The 19058-nt window shown below is 34.2% G+C and overlaps 2 protein-coding genes and 1 long non-coding RNA gene across 6 annotated transcripts; all 3 read left to right on the top strand.

Moving 5' to 3' along the window:
• The first annotated feature begins 439 nt into the window (after nucleotides 1–439).
• LOC105123825 (aluminum activated malate transporter family protein) lies at nucleotides 440–4307 on the top strand. Of its 2 annotated transcripts, XM_011023575.1 has the most exons (7): nucleotides 440–665; nucleotides 1239–1610; nucleotides 1689–1826; nucleotides 1941–2207; nucleotides 2312–2448; nucleotides 2546–2692; nucleotides 3484–4307. In XM_011023575.1, exons 2-7 carry the CDS (start codon nucleotides 1241–1243, stop codon nucleotides 4090–4092), a joined length of 1668 nt encoding a protein of 555 aa, XP_011021877.1. In that variant the 5' UTR covers nucleotides 440–665; nucleotides 1239–1240; the 3' UTR covers nucleotides 4093–4307. The 2 variants fall into 2 exon arrangements, with proteins under 2 accessions (XP_011021877.1, XP_011021871.1); XM_011023569.1 differs by lacking the exon at nucleotides 440–665 and having other exon boundaries at nucleotides 1133–1610.
• Nucleotides 4308–7447: 3140 nt separating this feature from the next.
• LOC105123807 (serine/threonine-protein phosphatase 2A 65 kDa regulatory subunit A beta isoform-like) lies at nucleotides 7448–13924 on the top strand. 3 transcript variants are annotated; one of them, XM_011023553.1, is made up of 13 exons: nucleotides 7448–7571; nucleotides 7817–8221; nucleotides 8699–8945; nucleotides 9239–9351; nucleotides 10290–10369; nucleotides 10520–10661; nucleotides 10790–10870; nucleotides 11355–11459; nucleotides 11851–12033; nucleotides 12523–12615; nucleotides 12957–13096; nucleotides 13189–13255; nucleotides 13404–13924. In XM_011023553.1, the coding sequence occupies exons 2-13, from the start codon at nucleotides 7829–7831 to the stop codon at nucleotides 13521–13523; spliced, it is 1764 nt and encodes a 587-aa protein (XP_011021855.1). In that variant the 5' UTR covers nucleotides 7448–7571; nucleotides 7817–7828; the 3' UTR covers nucleotides 13524–13924. The 3 variants fall into 3 exon arrangements, with proteins under 3 accessions (XP_011021855.1, XP_011021865.1, XP_011021847.1); XM_011023563.1 differs by having other exon boundaries at nucleotides 7805–8221; XM_011023545.1 differs by having other exon boundaries at nucleotides 7792–8221.
• A 2738-nt stretch (nucleotides 13925–16662) lies between these two features.
• LOC105123800 (uncharacterized) lies at nucleotides 16663–17985 on the top strand. Its single transcript, XR_841951.1, has 2 exons — nucleotides 16663–16791; nucleotides 17764–17985. It is a non-coding gene; the product is annotated as an uncharacterized LOC105123800 (long non-coding RNA).
• Nucleotides 17986–19058: the final 1073 nt, after the last annotated feature.

The following is a 19058-nucleotide window of genomic DNA, read 5'->3' as shown; positions in this document are numbered from 1 at the left end:
TGTTTATAAATATTCACGCCTTCAATCTAATCGTGTTGTGTATGGGTTTTGTAGCAATGTTTATGTTTTTTTTTTTAATATGGAAATTTAATAAGAAATCATATCAATCTTCTAGAAATTCAAGAAAAAATGATGAGGGTGGTTGTTGTTATTATTATTGTTGGTTGTTGTTATTATTATTATTATTATTATTATTATGATACCCTGACTACATTTAATAAAACATAATGATAATTTTATAAATAATTTAATTTTTTTTGAAGTATTATTTTTTTAAAATAAAAAAAAAAGTAAAAAAAAAGTAAACTCGATAATATTCAATATAATTATCCTTTTTTCTTTTTACTATTTATTAGCAGGCAGCATTTACCCTCCCGCCCGCCAACTTGATAAAGTAGACAATTTATACACGTTAGGATATTGCGGATCAACTCTCGGTTTTAGAATCTATAAAGTCCATCCATCCTTTAAAAAATAAAAAACCAGAGGGAAGAAAAGAAAGGAAAGGGGCTATCCTTGTTTTCAGCCGTTGCTTGGATGATCCGTGCACTCTTGATCTTGCCAAGATCCTGTCAAATGAGAGATGGTCCTTATCGGGGAATTATGACAGACGTCAAACCTCAACCGCACAATATTCAAGATAGAGATTAAAATTTGCTCCAATGATATGCTTTCTGTCAATTTTATTTATTTATTTAATGATATTCCATTTGTCTTTAAGTCATCATCATCGATGCTTTAACTTTTATTTTATACCAATCAAATATATAAACTTTATTTTTTTTATTTTGATATACCAACAATTTTTATTGTTTTAATCAAGTAATTTAGTCAATTTTTTATTTTCTAACGTGTGCTTTTTGTTAATAATGTTTTTTTTTTATCAAAAATAAGATTTTTCAAAAAAAATAAATTTTTTAAACTAAATTAGTGTTCTTAAGAAAATTACTGGATGGAATTATAACAGAGAGACCATACAAAATTATTTGAATAAAACAACCAGTTCCATTTAAAAAAGGATAGAGGTTAGAGGTGTCACGTGAAGATAATAAATATTTTGACTATAATAACAATAATTAATTATAAAGTACTTTTAAATATTTATATAAATAACTTAAACATCGATAAAAATAATTGATGTGTCAGCAGGGTCTCATCGCTGCTCTATTGATCCTTTGAATTTTGTTCCATACACGTCTCATTGTCATTTCTTTTGTTTTTTTTTTTCCCTGACTAAGAAATGGCTGCCAAAATCGGATCTCTCAGGCACAGCTTTGAAGAAAGGAGCAAGGAGAGGTTGATTTCTAGAAAAGAATATCCCGACTTTGGCCTGAACCGCTCTGAGAATGATGAAGAAGCTGGCAAACGCCGGTGCTTTGCATCACTATCTGATAGGATCGTCAGCTTTTGGAATGGTGTAAGAAATTCTGCCATTGAATTATATGAGATGGGCCAAGCAGATCCCCGAAAATATTTTTTCGCTGTCAAGATGGGCCTGTCTCTAGCTCTTGTTTCCCTAGTGATATTCTTGAAAGAGCCTCTCAAGGACGTTAGCCAGTACTCAATCTGGGCAATTCTGACAGTTGTCGTCGTTTTTGAATTCAGTGTAGGTCTGTCATTTTCTTTTTGACGTGGTTTATATTTTTAAGATATTGAGGTGGTTTTGATTGTGATTTCTTCTTTTCCAGGAGCAACGCTTAGCAAAGGATTCAATCGTGCTTTAGGGACATTTTCTGCTGGTGCTCTGGCTATTGGCATTGCAGAGCTCTCTTTGCATGCTGGAGCTTTGGGAGAAGTTCTTCTCGTAGTCAGTATTTTCATCGCAGGTTAAAGCTTTAGACCTATATTGGAAAAGAAATTTCACCTTATAAGGACTTATTTCCCATCACATTTAATCCCTTAATTTCTTGGATCATTGTTCTTGTATCTGTGATGTTCAGGATTTTTTGCAAGCTATATAAAACTTTACCCCCCCATGAAGCCTTATGAATACGGATTCAGGGTATTCTTGTTGACATACTGCATAGTAACGATGTCTGAGAGCTCATCGTCATTTTTCCACACAGCTGTTTATAGACTGTTGCTCATTGCTGTTGGGGCTGCGATATGTTTGGCTGTAAATATTTGTATATTTCCCATATGGGCAGGGGAGGATCTTCACAAATTAGTGGTGAAAAACTTCAACGGTGTTGCTAATTCTTTGGAAGGTTGGATCAAGCTTGGATATATATTTTTCTTCCTGCTGTTTAGTTTGATTCTTCAATATTTTTGCAAATAATTTTCTTTTAAGAGAGAGTTTAACCTTCTTCAGGTTGTGTAAATGGATATTTGCAATGTGTGGAATATGAGAGGATCCCTTCAAAGATTTTAACATACGAAGCTTCTGATGACCCATTGTATAGTGGCTATAGATCTGCTGTGCAATCTACCAGCCAAGAGGAATCTCTAGTATATATGTTCACATCACAATCATACATTCCTGTTCTTCCAGAAGATCACAGAGTGAAGGAATTACTGATTTCAATTTTCTCCTGTTTTTCTCCAGTTGAGCTTTGCAATTTGGGAGCCTCCTCATGGTCCTTATAGATCCTTCAACTATCCTTGGAAAAACTACGTAAAATTAAGCGGAGCATTGAGGCACTGTGCATTTATGGTCATGGCAATTCATGGATCCATACTTTCTGAAATTCAGGTAAACAATACTTTCTGAAATTCAGGTAAACAATGTTGCTGCTGCTGTTGTTATAAGTATTTGGCATTTTCTCAATGTCATGCAACCAAGAACTCTGTTACGTTTTCATGTTTGTGTTGTGAATGATGCGGGTTGAGATTTGGGAGACTGCTGATGTGAGTCAAGAAACTGATAAATATTTCTGCGTTCTCAGTTTTTCATATTAATCCTCTTATTCTTATAAATTCTGTACCTCATAATGTTAAAATATTATGAGAAGGAAATAGCTGATAAGTGATAACACTGCTAGACGATCTGTCTGATTCGGTGAAAATTTGTTGAAATTGCCACAATACAAGTTTATAATTAGCAACTCGTGCTGTTTATAGATAAATACACATTGAGTTTAGCCCTTGACCAAGTTTCCATGGAATATCATTGGTTGCTTTGCATCCTTTTCTTTCTGGAGAGAAGAGGGCTAAACACTAGTCATTGATTGTATATGCTGGATAGTGCGGGCATGCCAACCATTTGCTTTAACTGCATTCATTCAATGCATAAATATAGGAACAATTTCCAGACATTTAAGATTTTTACTTGAAATCTTTTCAAGTTCATTATAAGGCAACTAGTTTTCGACTATCACCAAAAAAAAAAGAAAGGCAACTAGTATTCAGTTTTGTTGATGTTTTCTTGTCTTGATGCTTTATGCGACCAAGGATCTTTAGCTTGCATGCTGCAGATTGGATGAGAGTTTTCATGTTCTCTTACGCTAGTCAGTTATACCAGATTCTGTAAATTTGATTATGTAGGCACCGCCTGAAAAGAGACAAGTTTTCAGTAGTGAGCTTCAAAGAGTTGGCAATGAAGGAGCGAAAGTGTTACGTGAACTTGGAAAAAAAGTAGAAAAGATGGAGAAGTTGGGTCCCGGAGTAGACGTGCTGCTAGAAGTGCACGACGCAGCAGAAGAGCTGCAAATGAAGATAGATCAAAATTCCTACCTACTGGTCAATTCAGAAAGCTGGGCAGCTGGAAGACCGGCCAAGGAATTTGAAGATCCGCAGAACCTCATGGAAGACGAAAATAAACTAATTAGCTCCCTTAGCGAAACATGGGATGTTAAGAATCAAAATATAAACACCAGTCCTTCCATGCCAGAATTGAAAGCCTCGGATAGCGTGTTCAATCAGCCAGTATCGTGGCCCTGTCTCTCATTTACAGGTGGTTCCATGATCGTTGAACCAGAATCGAAAGTATACGAGAGTGCCAGCTCCTTGTCCTTGGCAACATTCGCATCATTGCTGATAGAGTTTGTAGCAAGGCTACAAAATCTTGCGGATGAATTTCAAGAGCTTAGCAAGAAAGCAAATTTCAAGGAACCCAGATACGGATTGGTGGAAAAAATGGCAGTTGGAGTTTAATTTGGCCCAGGTTGAGAATCTGCTTTCAGTTTTAGAAGCAAGTATACTGAAAAATTGGTTGAAGATCATTGTTCTTCTCGTTCTATAACCGGGAAATTCCTTGGTGGTGCCTTTAATATGTTATGGTTTTAAATTTAAAATCCTAGTACTCATAAACATGTATCAAGACACCAATGTCAAAATCATGAATACATTGATCACAATTGATTTCTTGATTACTTTTTACTAACTTGGCCCCACTATAAATATTGAAAACTCTCTGATTCACTACAAAATTCAACCCTTTATCTGTTGTATCTTCTTAAAAAAAAAAAAACGAGTCCACATTTCTCACAACTATTTCTCCAACCATTTTTTTTCCCTTGAAAACCACGATCTATTCATCTCTTTTTCTCAAAACCTTTCTATTAATTTTATTTCTGATATAAAAAATATAATATATTTGAATTATAAGTCTGATAATTTGATTCTAAATATTAGTAATATAGTTGTTCATTTATATAATATATATTTTTTGCACATAAGAATAATAAAAGGGTTATTTTAAAACTTTTTCAAGTTATGAAAAGATACTATAAACAATTAATAAAAAATATTAATTACATATTATATTGAGTTTAATTTTCTGATCAATGAAAAGAGAATGTTGAAGCTTATTTTTTTATTTCATTTAAAATATTCTTTTTATGGTTAATTTTATTAATAAATGTTTGAATTATAAATTTCACCTGGAAGTATATAGTGATCGATCAAGATGGAAAAAAAAAAACCAAGTCCTTCCACTAGCCAGGCGGCAAACACAATAGAAAGATAGGATGGTTTTAATACTTGGTTGGGTTAGGACCTAATCATACAACCATAACATTCTAGAACCTAGATACAAAGTGGCGTTTATGTGCTACGTGTCATGAATGTGTTTTGCGTGTCCTTTTCTTTCGTAAAAAAATGTTTAAGTACCAAGGTCGGAAAGCTTCTCTAGACTGGAGTCTCCAACTTTGATGAGAAATGGAGCCCCCTTTGAATTTTTTATTGATTTTTGTTCTGACGTATGAAATAACACAAAATCTCGCATCATAATTATGAAGGAATAAATTATTGTGGTGGCTGATGATGCATCTCCACATTTTTGTATATTGTGGGTCTAAGTGCTATTATTTTAATTGACGGGTACAAGTAACACAATGAATCTTGTTAATGAAGAAATATCTATTGAAAAAAATATAAAAAAAACTATAGTATCATATAACCAATTAAAAATTTTATTTTATAATTGATATAAAATAATAATATCATTATAACATTTTAAAAAAAGGATTTAACTAATATTTATATAGGTAACACTGATAATAATACATGTTTATATTAACATATGATAAATCTTAAAAAAAATATTATCTTGGTTAATAAGGTAGAATCACGTAATATTTTATTTTTTAAAAAGAAAAAAAAACTATTTTATTATATAAATTATCTTATAGTTGATATGAGATAGTAATATCATGTTGCTAATTCTCATTTTTGTAAAGCAAACGAAAAAAAAAAGTATCATACAAGAAGATGAATAGTAGTATAAAATCACCATCTTGTTGTATTATTGTGCATTTTGAGCGAAGCTTAATGCGAGCACACGAAATCATAAATTTAGGGAATATAAATCATAAATTTAAGGAATATCTAATGGTGTCCGGGTTATTTTTAGGATTTATTTTAAAAAACAAGAAAAATATAATTATAAGTGAGAAATCTTAGATGAATATTTTTTTATCATTTTTTATGGATAATTTTTTTTATTTTTTCTCTCCTTATTGTATATATTCTTTTTAAATAGATCGTTTTCAAAATGAATTATAGAGAATAACTAACAAGATTACACTTGTACTTATTAACTATCATGGAGGCAGATAAATAGGCATTGATCTATCTGTGCTCAAGAGGGAATTAATTCACGACTAATAGAATAATGAATTATGACATTTTCTGAGACCATAATGACAGATTGCATAATAGACACCCCTGCAAGCTACAACCTAAACTGATGTATCTGTGCTTGTATATTTGACCAAGTCTAGATCATCCGAGCTTAAACCTTAATGTGTTATGATAATGGAAGAATTAAACAGTGGGGAAAATACACAGTGATAAGCTCTCGACGGCCAAAGCTGCATTTTCCTTACAGAAAAGCACAGGGAAAATCCTTGGTGACAGAAGTCTGTTATGAAATCTCCAGTTTGCTCAAGATCCTGAGCTGAAGCATTAACTAGGTGACTTCATTAGCCAGAATTTCGAAGCCCGTTAATTGCCAACACTTGCCGAGCTGGGTCCCCTGGCCCAGGTTTCTTGCATGTTGATCTTTCTCGCATCAATTTCAATTTCCAGCTATCCCTGTCAAAACACGAGAACCTTGTGACTTACGAAATGAAGCTTACGAGGAAAAGGAGAAAAAAATCAGCTCAATATCCGGCAATACTTGGAGATGCGGGCGGTCTTAATTCTTGTTTGTCATCAGCCATCATTGGCACTAATCACGCTAATCAATAATTGCTACCACTAATTATCGGTAACTACAAAGATAAAAATTTAAGATTAAAAAGTTTATTATTTTTGTAATTTCAGTTTTAAATTTTTAATTATTTATATGATAATTATTAAAAATTTACAGATGGTAGCTAAACGATAAAAACTTAAGATTAACAGGTTTATTTCTTTTGTAATCTTAGTTTTAAATTTTTGGTTGTTTATATAATAATCACTAAAAATTTACATGATTATTAATTTCAGAGTTTGTAAGATTAGTTGTGATTTACACAAACTAGATTGAATATCTATATAAATCTAAAATAAATAATAATAATTGCTACCATTAACAATCTTTTTAGCATCTTTCGCTTTTTAGCATTTTTCATGTTGTTTGTTTTTGAAATAATTACATGTATTAAACCAAGAGTTTAAAATTCATGTTGAAAGATATCACGTTTAAATTCAAGAAGATATGATTTTATAATAGAAAACAGTTGCATCTCAATGCATGAGCTGTAGCTTAAATCTCATCAAATTTCTTTATAAATTAGAAAAATATATCAAAATTATGTGATAAGTTTATATTACATGTACAATAATATATTTTTTTAATGTAGAATGACAGGCTTGTACTGTGCTTGCAAGAGGGGGAGAAAACAATAATAAATTCTTTAATATCTCGCCATAAATTCTTTAATATCTCGCCAGCCTGAAAGGAGAATAAGAGACCAGGCCCATGTTATAAGGATCAAATAATATACATACAAAATTGGGCCTGACCTTAAGATCGCTTCAGATACACAATAGCAATAAAAAAATAAAAAATACAGTACAAAAACAAAAAAAAAAAGCAAAGAAATATAGTACAAAAATCAAATAAAAAGAGATTCATAAATTCTCTCTATCCCTCTCTAAGCTTCGGCAACTAATCAGAGGCACCGGCGGGAACGCATTTCAGATCGGTAAGAGCACACAACACTTCTATCAAATTTATTTATTTATTTATTTTTAAAAGAACTGCCATAAACCATAACAAATTAAATTCTTTTTCCACGGTTTCATTCTTGCTTTTATAAGTTGAAAAAATTAGGTTGTTTCCTTTTTAGGTAATCTAATCTAATCTAATCTCATAACAAATTGACTTTCTTTTCACTAATTATTAATGTGTTCATGAATCGTTAGATTTGAATTCTAGGGTTCGTTACAGATCTTGGATACAATGTCTACGGTGGAAGAACGGCTCTATCCAATAGCCGTTTTAATAGACGAGTTAAAGAATGATGACATTCAGCTAAGGTTAAACTCAATCCGTAGACTCTCGACCATAGCACGTGCTCTCGGGGAGGAACGAACGCGGAAGGAGTTAATTCCATTTCTGAGTGAAAACAATGATGATGATGATGAGGTACTCCTTGCGATGGCGGAGGAATTGGGTGTGTTTATTCCGTTTGTTGGGGGAGTTGACTATGCTCATGTTTTGCTACCACCTCTGGAGACTCTTTGCACTGTCGAGGAAACCTGTGTGAGAGATAAAGCTGTGGAGTCGTTATGTAGGATTGGATCTCAGATGAGGGAGACCGACTTAGTTGAATGGTTCATTCCTCTTGTCAAGGTGAGAGAACGTTTACATATATCTGAGTTACTAGATAATGCTAATTCCTTATAATTTAAATGAAGATTTAGCTGCACCTACCTGCCTGGAATCATGATTTTTCATTTATGTACTGTTTGAGGAGACTTATTATGTTCTTCAATGTCTTGAAAAATGCTGTTGTTCTTTGCTAGATTGTTATGTAATTAATTTGGTTGCTTATGCCTGTTCTATTTATTTAACTTCTGCTAAAAATATGCATGAACTCTGTATATGCAAGATTTATTCCTTACTGAATTAGAGATATATGGTTCATGTGTGAGATGTTATGGCCTTCTATTTCTCTTATTTGTGTTTGTATATATGTCTGGGAAAGGGAGATATTTTGCATGTTTTTCAAACCTGAGTAGTGAAACATGTCACACTTTTGGTTGTGTCATATTTGTGTTAGCTACTAATTTACTTTATTCTCTGCACCTGCTTAAATTTTGTCTTCAGAGACTAGCAGCTGGAGAATGGTTTACAGCTCGAGTTTCTGCTTGTGGGCTATTTCATATTGCCTACCCTAGTGCCCCAGACACGTTGAAGACAGAATTGCGGTCAATATACAGCCAGCTGTGTCAAGACGACATGCCCATGGTTAGGAGGTCTGCTGCCTCTAATTTGGGGAAATTTGCTGCCACTGTTGAACCTGCACATTTGAAGACTGACATCATGTCAATTTTTGAGGACCTTACCCAAGATGGTAATTGAACTTTTAATATATAGAAGAAGTGTGCTTTTATTTAGTTATTTTGAAAATGGAATGAGGTTAAGATAACTACTATTACATGTTTGATTGCACATGTAACGCATAAATTTTTGACTTGAAACTGTGGAATGGTCAACAATGCATGAGAAATGAATTTGATATCACAAATTATACGTTTATAATGTAATATTCTTATATATGCAATACCTTAATTTGTAGTTGTTTGAATTTGCATTTTTAGTTTGATATGTTTGGAATTTTTCACACGTGTTTTTTCTATACCTCAGATCAAGATTCTGTTCGTCTATTGGCTGTTGAGGGTTGTGCTGCTCTTGGGAAATTATTGGAGCCTCAGAATTGCGTTGCACATATTCTTCCTGTTATTGTTAATTTCTCTCAGGTACTAATGAAGTTTGTAAATCCAACAGAAGTAACAATTTACTTTATGATTTGTTGTGTTCTGAGTATTTTGCTGGCACTATCTTGGTATTTCGTTGTTGTTTGGTCTAGACCCATTAACGCTTAACTAGAGTTAAATTAGATTGTTATAGAACATCCATTTCAGTAATCAATATTAAATAAAGATATTTTCTTCTTTTGGTTTTATTAAATTATGGATATATTTTCTTCTTTTGGTTTTATTAAATTATGGATAAGGTGATTTAAACAGAGTTACAGGATAATGCTACCTCCCTGGAATTGTGATCCGGATCACATGTCCTGATTCATGGTAAATTTGCATTCCAGCCCAATATGGCAAGCTTACTTCCCCGATTCTTTGTTTTAGGGAAAGGGGAAAATGTAATGGCATCTTTCTATGCATTTCTTTCCCCTTGCTTTTTTAACAGGCACCACGCTTGTTCTATTGTCCTAGGCATTATGCTTGGGAAATAATTATAGATAAACCTGGTGACTTACCTTGTCACTGATTCAACCCTTATGAACAGCCCAAATAAGCAGAAACACACAACATCACACTCATCCTTCATACCACAAATTAACATGTGTACCATGTCTCCAAAGTCGCAGCACAACCCAGAACACTCCACATTCTTGGTAAAACTGATTTAGACCTATCGGCCTGGATATAAGCTTGCAGAAATTGACAACTTGGAAGATAATGTATAATTTTATACTGGATCATGTCTAATGTTTTGAAAGCTTTAAGAGTGTCTGGATAAAATTTTGTTACCAATATGATACCGCAGGTGAAGAAAAATTATTTATGGTGCTTGGTGGCATCAGTAATATGATATTTGTTTGCTGATTCTGCAAGCTTTTAGCTTTTTTCTTTCGATTTGTTTCATATTTAAATCAAGTGTTATTGCCTCCGAGCAGGACAAGTCTTGGCGTGTACGCTACATGGTTGCAAATCAATTATATGAACTTTGTGAGGCTGTGGGACCTGAGCCTACCAGGTGTATATCTAACTTGAAACTGCTGGGTTAAATGCATATGTACTTTTTCTTGTTTTAAGTTCCAATCCAATTCTGTGTTTGATAGTGATCTGTTGATGGATTCTGTCATATTGTAATCAAGATTTTTTATTTATGGTAATTGTTTCTAAGGATGGACTTGGTCCCTGCATATGTGCGGTTACTTCGTGATAATGAGGCTGAAGTACGTATAGCTGCTGCTGGAAAAGTAACTAAATTCTGCCGCATTTTAAGTCCAGAACTTGCTATTCAACATATTCTCCCCTGTGTGAAGGTGCATATCCATTTCAAACTTTAAAATTCTTCAGTTGACTGTATTGTTTCTTGTTAGAGCATGAATTGATTTTTGCCTGATCTTTTTTTTTTTTTTTTAATTCTAGTGTTCTCACTTATTTTTTTCAGGAACTGTCATCAGATTCTTCCCAGCATGTCCGCTCTGCTTTGGCTTCAGTTATAATGGGAATGGCTCCTGTCTTGGGGAAGGTGAGAATGTACAGTATGGGTTGTCTAAGACTTTGTTATTGTTCACTCAATGCTTGCACAGTAAGATGTGCTATTCATTTAATTGCTCCTTTCCTGACCTGACTTTGAACTATATAAAGCTTTCAAACCACATGTACTTCAATTTTTGAATGATATTTGCAAATTTCTGATATATAGAGAGATAAATACCTTCTGGGGCCAAGTTTGTTAGCTTTAGCCCATATATTTTACATGTTCTTGTAGATGCCATATTATTGGCCATTACCTGTCATCATTTCAACATTCTCGTTTCTGTAAGTATATATGGTTCATTAGCTGCCTGGTTTTCTCTTTCATTAAGAAGTGCTTCTTTTTTTTTTCCATGATGTTGTCAAATATCATTGGTTATTTTATCTATGTCACTGTTCTTCCTGTTTCAATTCCTAGTGCATGAATTGAATTGCTGGAAATGGATTTCTAAACTTTATTTTGTTTGTCAATGCAGGATGCCACAATCGAACAGCTTCTTCCAATTTTTCTATCTCTCTTGAAGGATGAATTTCCTGATGTGCGTCTGAACATAATCAGCAAGCTTGATCAAGTGAATCAGGTTTGCAATAACTTGAGACAACTCAAGAGGTTTCATTCTTCTGTATCCTGGGAGCCAGCTCAAACATCTCTCCATTTTGGTTTATTAGTCTAATATATTGCAATTTTTACCAAGCAAATGAGTACTGTGATAACATTCCTAAAAATACGCCTCACAATAATTATTCATTTGGAGATTTTGTCTGATAGAAATTACTTGGGCGCACTAATATAAACAAGTAGGCTAATGCTAAAATCATTGTCACAACACATGATGTAGTTTGACCTTTCTTTTGATTTTGTGGGGTCTTAGAGATGTTACTCTGCATGCTCTTAGCACATCATAAAAATGCACCTGAAATGCAATATTTTCCTTCTTGCCTATGATATCATGGGAATAAACATTACTGCAGGTTATTGGAATCGATCTACTGTCCCAATCACTATTGCCAGCAATTGTTGAGCTCGCAGAGGATAGACATTGGAGGGTTCGGCTTGCAATTATAGAGTACATACCTTTATTGGCAAGTCAACTGGGTGTTGGGTTCTTTGATGATAAACTTGGTGCTCTTTGCATGCAGTGGTTGCAGGATAAGGTTTGTATTTCCACATCATGTATGCCAGCAGTTAAAAGCTCACTTTTGCTTCTGTATCGCACCTGAAAATTTTTGAATCTTGGTTTTTCTCTGTTTGCTTGTTTGATGTGTCTCTGTTCAATGATTAAAATTTCTCTGGTAGATTAAGATTTTCAGTCTTCATTTATGAAGATACAGAAAAGATTAGGGCGTCATAGGACTTGAAAATACAAGTCTTTATGAGGATTTCTGCTCGTCTTGGAATTGGAGTTCAAACCTTTAAATGAAATTCATTCAAGTAGCATGCTAGCCTTTGTATACTACTGGCTTTGCTGTTTTTTCTAGTGTTATTTTATTAAGTTTTTACTTGTAAAAATAATGGAAAAGTTAGCTTTGAATTTCTATATAATACTTTACTAACTTTTGGAACTGAGCTCCTTTCAGCCAATCACGTTGTCATGAAGATTAACTGGTTTATTTTGAACCATCTTGTCTGGGTGTTTTCTTCAGGTCTACTCAATTCGTGATGCTGCTGCAAACAATTTGAAGCGCCTCGCTGAAGAATTCGGTCCTGAGTGGGCGGTGCAACACATAATTCCACAGGTTTGTGTTGCACTGGTTTGTTTGAATTTCACCACTGTCTAATAATTCTGACTTTTCGTTGCTATTAATTTCCCAATGGTGGGGTTGGATGTGTTGACTAGAACACAGTAGTTTAGGATCAATAGGAAATTATGTCTTCTTAACTATTAGAAAGAAATCCCTGGATTGATGGTTTGGCCTCTTTCAATAGTTGATTGTTTTTTCTGCTTCAATTTGACAAGCCAACTATGTAGCCTCCCACCCTGTTCCTGGATTGATTGTTGTTTCATATTTCTTTCACATTTTATATCTGTTCCTATCTTCTAAAGAACTGGATATTGAAATGTCACATTTTATTGCAGGTTTTGGAGATGAGCACCAATCCCCATTATTTGTATCGGATGACAATTCTACGTGCTGTCTCGTTGCTTGCTCCTGTGATGGGTTCGGAAATTACATGTTCCAAACTGTTGCCAGTGGTCATCAATGCATCAAAAGACAGGTATTGGATGCGTGGATTGTCAATCTGGTTTTTAAAATTGTTTAATTCTAGCCTGGTAGTTTCTGAATGCTGGATTTGATTTCACTAAGCAGGGTACCCAACATCAAGTTCAATGCGGCGAAGGTGCTGCAATCACTCATTCCCATAGTTGATCAGTCTGTAAGTAGCTCTCGTTCTTAGCAAAGACTAAACTTTGTTGTTTTTTTACCTTTTTTCCTGCTTGTCATCTTATTGAAGTATTGTTTATTTTGTTCACGGGTGCCTTTTCACTTCCTTAACCTCATTGGGCCGTAAATTATGTCCGCAGGTTGCAGAGAAGACTATCCGTCCCTGTTTGGTTGAGCTAAGTGAGGATCCAGATGTTGATGTCCGTTATTTTGCCAACCAAGCTCTCCAGACTATTGACAGCGTCATGATGTCTACCTAGACAGGCTCCCTTTTAATATTGGAATCTCGTTGTGAGCCCATGTACTGAAGACCCTCTGTTGAAGTTGCCATAATTTCGGGTCATCAACCCCTTTAATATTGGAATCTCGTAGTGAGCCGTGTTGTACTGAAGACCTACTGTTGAAGTTGCCATAATTTCTGGTAATCAAACCAGTTTCATCTTTGCCGACATTTTGAGTGGTAGGCAATTGTATCACTGTGAGATGTGACCGCCATGTAAAAATCCGTTTTTCTGGATCCTGAACGAATGCGCGCTCTCATTTTTCCTCATGATAAACGCTGTTTTTGCTTTGTTTGTTTGTATCTCTTGTCTTCCAATAGGACTTTCTTCGTATCCTTTTTTCATTAGAAAGATAATTTCAACAAACTACTGCCGTTTAAGTAGTGGAGAATTGGCGTTTATCCTATACAGTGAACTGAATATAGGACGTGATCTTAAACCATTCAAGCTTCAAGTAGCTGTCGCACTTGCACAGAGCACACAAGGGGTTTCCCTAGAAGACTCAAGTGAGTTCAACTTCATGGTCTCTTTATGTTCCTTATACTTGTTCTTTTTTTTTTTGTATGAAATCAGTTGTTTCTACTGTCGCCAAAGCAACCAAGGAACAGTTGGCTGTTCGGCGCTGTTGCTGGCTTGTTGGCGTGGATATATTGTAAGTTGGGAAAAAAGAAAAAGTCTTCTGCTTTTTATATGATCCGTATTGATCAATAAATGCACACCCATTAGTTCCCATGAACTGAATTATGAGTGTCCTGAATCAACTGAATTAAAGGAATCAGTTTCAGTGGAAAAAAAAAATGCGAGTTTTCATTTGGTAGAAACAAAAACGTGTTTTTTGCTTCAACTTCCAATAGAGAAGGGAGCATGAATTTGTTTTCACTGGAATTATTTACTTTCTGTGATGGTAAAATTAATGTCATCGTTTTTATCTATGGACTGAATGGTAAATCATGTAGCTTATGGGCAATTTGTAGCGCGTGCGGAGATGTCGCGTTAAATTTAGAAACCTGAGCTGGAAATTGCACCCACCACCACGTGAAATTAAACTTTGTTTTGTTTGGCGTTTGAAAGTCAGTTGGTGAAGTATCCGTTTCCCTTCTTAACTATAAAGGATAAACTACCTTTGAAATTGCAGTGCTCTTGTCGAGATTTGAAAAATTATAATTTATATTTTAAGTTAAAACAAATGTTTTAATTGGATGAAAAAACTGAACGATATAATAAATCAAAAACTGAAACAAAAAAATCAGAAGTTTTATGTCAAAATGCAATTTCCTTCTTTTCAATTATCATTTTCTCTCTTTTCATAACAATTTGAACCCAAATCAAGAACAAAATCTAGTGTTTTTAATTGATTCTTCTCTTCTTGCCTGGTTGAAATCTCTCTTTTCTTGAAAAACAATTTGATGGAAAACCCCAAATTGAAACTCAGAAGAATCCTAAATTTTTCAATCATCCACTTGATTCTTCATAAATCCACATAATTAAAATCTCTAAATGTTGGATTGAAATCGAAGCACCACCACTGATCTGATGACATCAATGATGCTGGAGTTTTCAAGAGAATGCCAAGTCTGAGGAGAAGAAAGTGAAGCAAGAGAAGCCTTATGAAACCATCAATTTGCTTTCCTTAGCTGTCCTAGTTGTTTTTGCTCATCTTCTAATTTCACAGTTCATAAGCAAAAAGTATTCTACATCATCTAAAGTGTTGGAGAATGTTGTATTACATGTTTATCAAAAAAACAAGAACATGTATAAATTAGGAATGTATTTCTTTGAGGGGGGAGAGTACATGTAGAGTAAGCTAGTAATCTTGATTTGGGATTTCTAAATATATATATGATTTAATAATCAGACTTTATTAAAGAAAAATAAGTGTTAGTGTGGTAGAGACCATAGTGCCACAAGAGAGTTCTAGCGTACACAATTGAAGAAGGTGAGGATGTGGGTTTATGGTTGGAGATGGTAGCTGCTGGTCATTTTGAACATAATTCCCCATCAATTAGTAAAGGATGACAAAAAGCTCATAGATCAGATAATTGTCCTGAACTGCCTTTCTTCATCCCTTGCCTAGGATCCCTGACCTTCTAAGAAGACTTTCTTACGAGCATTAAAATCATGTCATCATGTACTCCATGGACATTCATCCTCGTCAGCCTTGAAGTAGAGTTAATTTCATCTTCATTAAAGGATCTTTAACCTCATCATCTCCAAGTTGTAAAATACGTTCAATTCCTATTTTTTACTAAATGGTTTTAGAAACTTAGACAAATGCATTTATCAATTAAAAATATGTATTTTTTTAATTGTATGTTTACTTTTTCTCTAGATTTCTAGAAAGTAAGAGAAATTCTAAAAATATTTTTTTTTATCCACTCTAAACTTAAAAAACGGGATTTACGTGTTTTGATTTACTTAAAAATTTAATTCAATTTCTTTATTATTTAAAAGCAAGCCAAAAGAAATCCAATTATCTATTTTGAAACAATCATGTCTGGTAAACATGTTTTTCTAATCTTTTATGAAGGTAATGCTAAAGTAAATAAGAGGTGGAAGCTGGAAAAAATAATATTTTCTAAAGCAAACATAACCTTAATCTCTTGGTTGTTTATAATATTATATTTGGTTGTATATGATACTTTTAATAAACCCTTATATAAATGCTCGACAAGCCATAAATGTTTTTTTTTTAAATAAAATGGAGGAATGAGATATTTAATTTTTGAAATTCATAAGAAGTAATTAATTAATGTAATTAAATTACAATGACACAATTATAATTAACTATGCTCTTGATTATAACTATACTAGACTGGGGAATGATAATCTCGGTATGCTAAGACTGACTACAAACAAATCCAGACCATTGAAGTAAAAAGGTGTTGAAAATGCTAGCACAAACAGATATGTTACAAGTTCGATGGAAACTTTTTGTGATGGGAAGGCCGCTACGTATTACAAAAGTGTGAGTCAGCAGATGTGGGGGTTGAGGCATTGTTTCTTCGACCGGTGGCTCGCCTCCAATTGAAAAACCTCAGCTACCACGTACACCGACAAACGTTCAAGGTAATTCGTGTCTCAGCTGGCCATTTTTTCCTATAAATAGAACCTACAAATTTGACAAGAAATCATGAGCTTCTTACAATTCCATCTTAACCCTTAGGAAGTTCATCTTGTACATTGTCTTATGGAAATGGCCGAACTCGAAGAAGATGATAAAGGAACCAGCCTGCACTCTATGAATGAGGTACGTACTCACTCCCCATGAAAATTTCGATTTTTGTAGCAGTTACCCATGGAGCTAGGGCAACTCATGAACAAGTACGAGTATTAATTTGAAACGAAGCCAAATAATTACATACCCTGATACATTGTTGTTGTTACTGTTGTTTTATGACTGATAAACCGGAAAAACAAAAAAGAAGCATAGTGTATATATATACCCGTAATTAAGTCGAATTATGTACATATAGTTATGTTCTTACCGATGATTTTGTTTTAATTAACTTCTTTTGACTATGGTTTGTAAGGCTTAACAACAACTAGTGATAAAGGTCAATTGCTTAAAAATCACCGAATCGGTGAAAGTTTTGGTCACGAATAATAATCAGTACTCTCTTATTTCGTTTTCTGTTATGCAACACGTCCAGTTGTACTTGATTAATACTGGTAGAACTGATACATACCATGCATGCACAAGAAAATGAGAAATACTGCGCTAAGCACTATATCTGGAAAACCTTTTCCAATGTATCAAAATAAAACGACAAGGTTTTAATTCATCTTCCACCTCAACTTCACTTGTAATGAACGGTGTGCATGGATCATGACTATATCTTTTAGACTTGGTCTAGTGGTTGTGCATGTACTCAATATATAATTCTTCTTCTTCTTCTTTTATAAAGCATGTTTTAATCTGATAGATTACGTTTCTTTTTCTGTTATGTAGTTGGAGGTATCGCGTTATATATTTTAAGATCATTTGAACCTCTCCGATGAATAATAATAATAAAAAAAAAACTATATATACGCATCCTTCCATTATATGGCCTTTTTCAATGTACATTGTTTCATATAAATTCCCTATATATTCCTTGATTTATCAGGAAAGAGTCTCTCTTTTCTATTTTCTTCATGTCATCCTTAAATTCAATGTTGCGTAGACCATATATATATATATATATATATATTCTTACGAATGCCGTCTATATATTTGCAGGAAAGAACCAAATAGGTTCCCTTTTGGAATCTTCATTTGAGCAAGATTTATAACTCTATTATTTTACTGAGGACGCCATGGTCGAGCACTGAAAAGAAGCCTCGACCTCGGAACTTCATGGGAGGCTGTTTCATGAGTCCTTGGATTCCTTTATTAACTACAAGTTGATTGATTGTGTTTTCTCTACTGTCCATTTAGGAAGAAGAAGAAGAAAAGGGACAACTTAGTTACTGCTTCATTTCAATTTCCCAACTTTGTCACAAAACTGCCTTGAGGATAAAATGTTGAGCTGCTAGGCTGAAAACGCTAGTAGAAAGGGTTAATTGCAATTTCCCACTAATTAATCTGGCAATGTACTCTGTAAAATAGCTAGTGTGCTAAGAAATGTCAATAAAGAGATCTTCTTCCACATATATCTGCTACACTCGAGTAATTGCTGGCAACAAATGTTATAATTGCATCTATCGATCCAGGGATGCACCTCATGTTAGGAGATCCAAACATTTAAACACACACAAATTTACGTGGTTCGGCAACTTGCCTACTCCATGGAGCTACTGGTTTATATTAATCAAGCTCAAAAGCAATACAAACAACAAAACAAGGAGGAGGAGAAAATTTCTCTACTCAACTCAACTCTCACCCTTAGCTCTCTCTCTGTGTTTCTCTCTATTTCGTGGTGATCATCAGCTATCAATGACACTCTCTATTTATAGCTGATGTGGGAGACAAGCTTCTTCTTTAGTCAACAATGGTGGACAACAATTTCTTTGGTTAGGCACCCACCATACAACCACCATTGACTTTAGCCATGTCTAACATGGCTGCCACCAACCATGTTGTGTCCACACCCAACAATCTCCCACTTGGACACAAATGACGCTAGATCTGTCTTTTAATCTTTAAGACCAACTGAAGCTTTACACAGCTTCAGTTTATCAAGAGTGACTCCTTTGGTTAACATGTCAGCTGGATTCTTGCTTCCACAGATCTTTTCAAGTAATAGTTGTTCATCGTCGAGCAATTGTCGGATGAAGTGATATTTGATCTGTATGTGCTTTGTTCTGGAGTGAAATGCTGGATTCTTGGCAAGGAAGATTGCACTCTGACTGTCACTATACAAAGTACCCTTTCCATGCATCTTGCCCAATTCTTGCAGGAAACTCTGTAGCCATACTATCTCTTTTGCGGACTCTAAAACTGCAACATATTCAGCTTCTATCGTTGAAAGAGCAACTATCTTTTGCAAGGTAGAACTCCAAGAAACAGCAGTGCCTCCTAGAGTGTATATATAA

The sequence above is a fragment of the Populus euphratica genome, unplaced genomic scaffold (assembly GCF_000495115.2).
Source record: "Populus euphratica unplaced genomic scaffold, PopEup_1.0 scaffold1.1, whole genome shotgun sequence".
Lineage (NCBI taxonomy): Eukaryota > Viridiplantae > Streptophyta > Magnoliopsida > Malpighiales > Salicaceae > Populus > Populus euphratica.
Note: the sequence above shows the minus strand (reverse complement) of the source record. Positions and strands in the feature narration are given on the sequence as shown.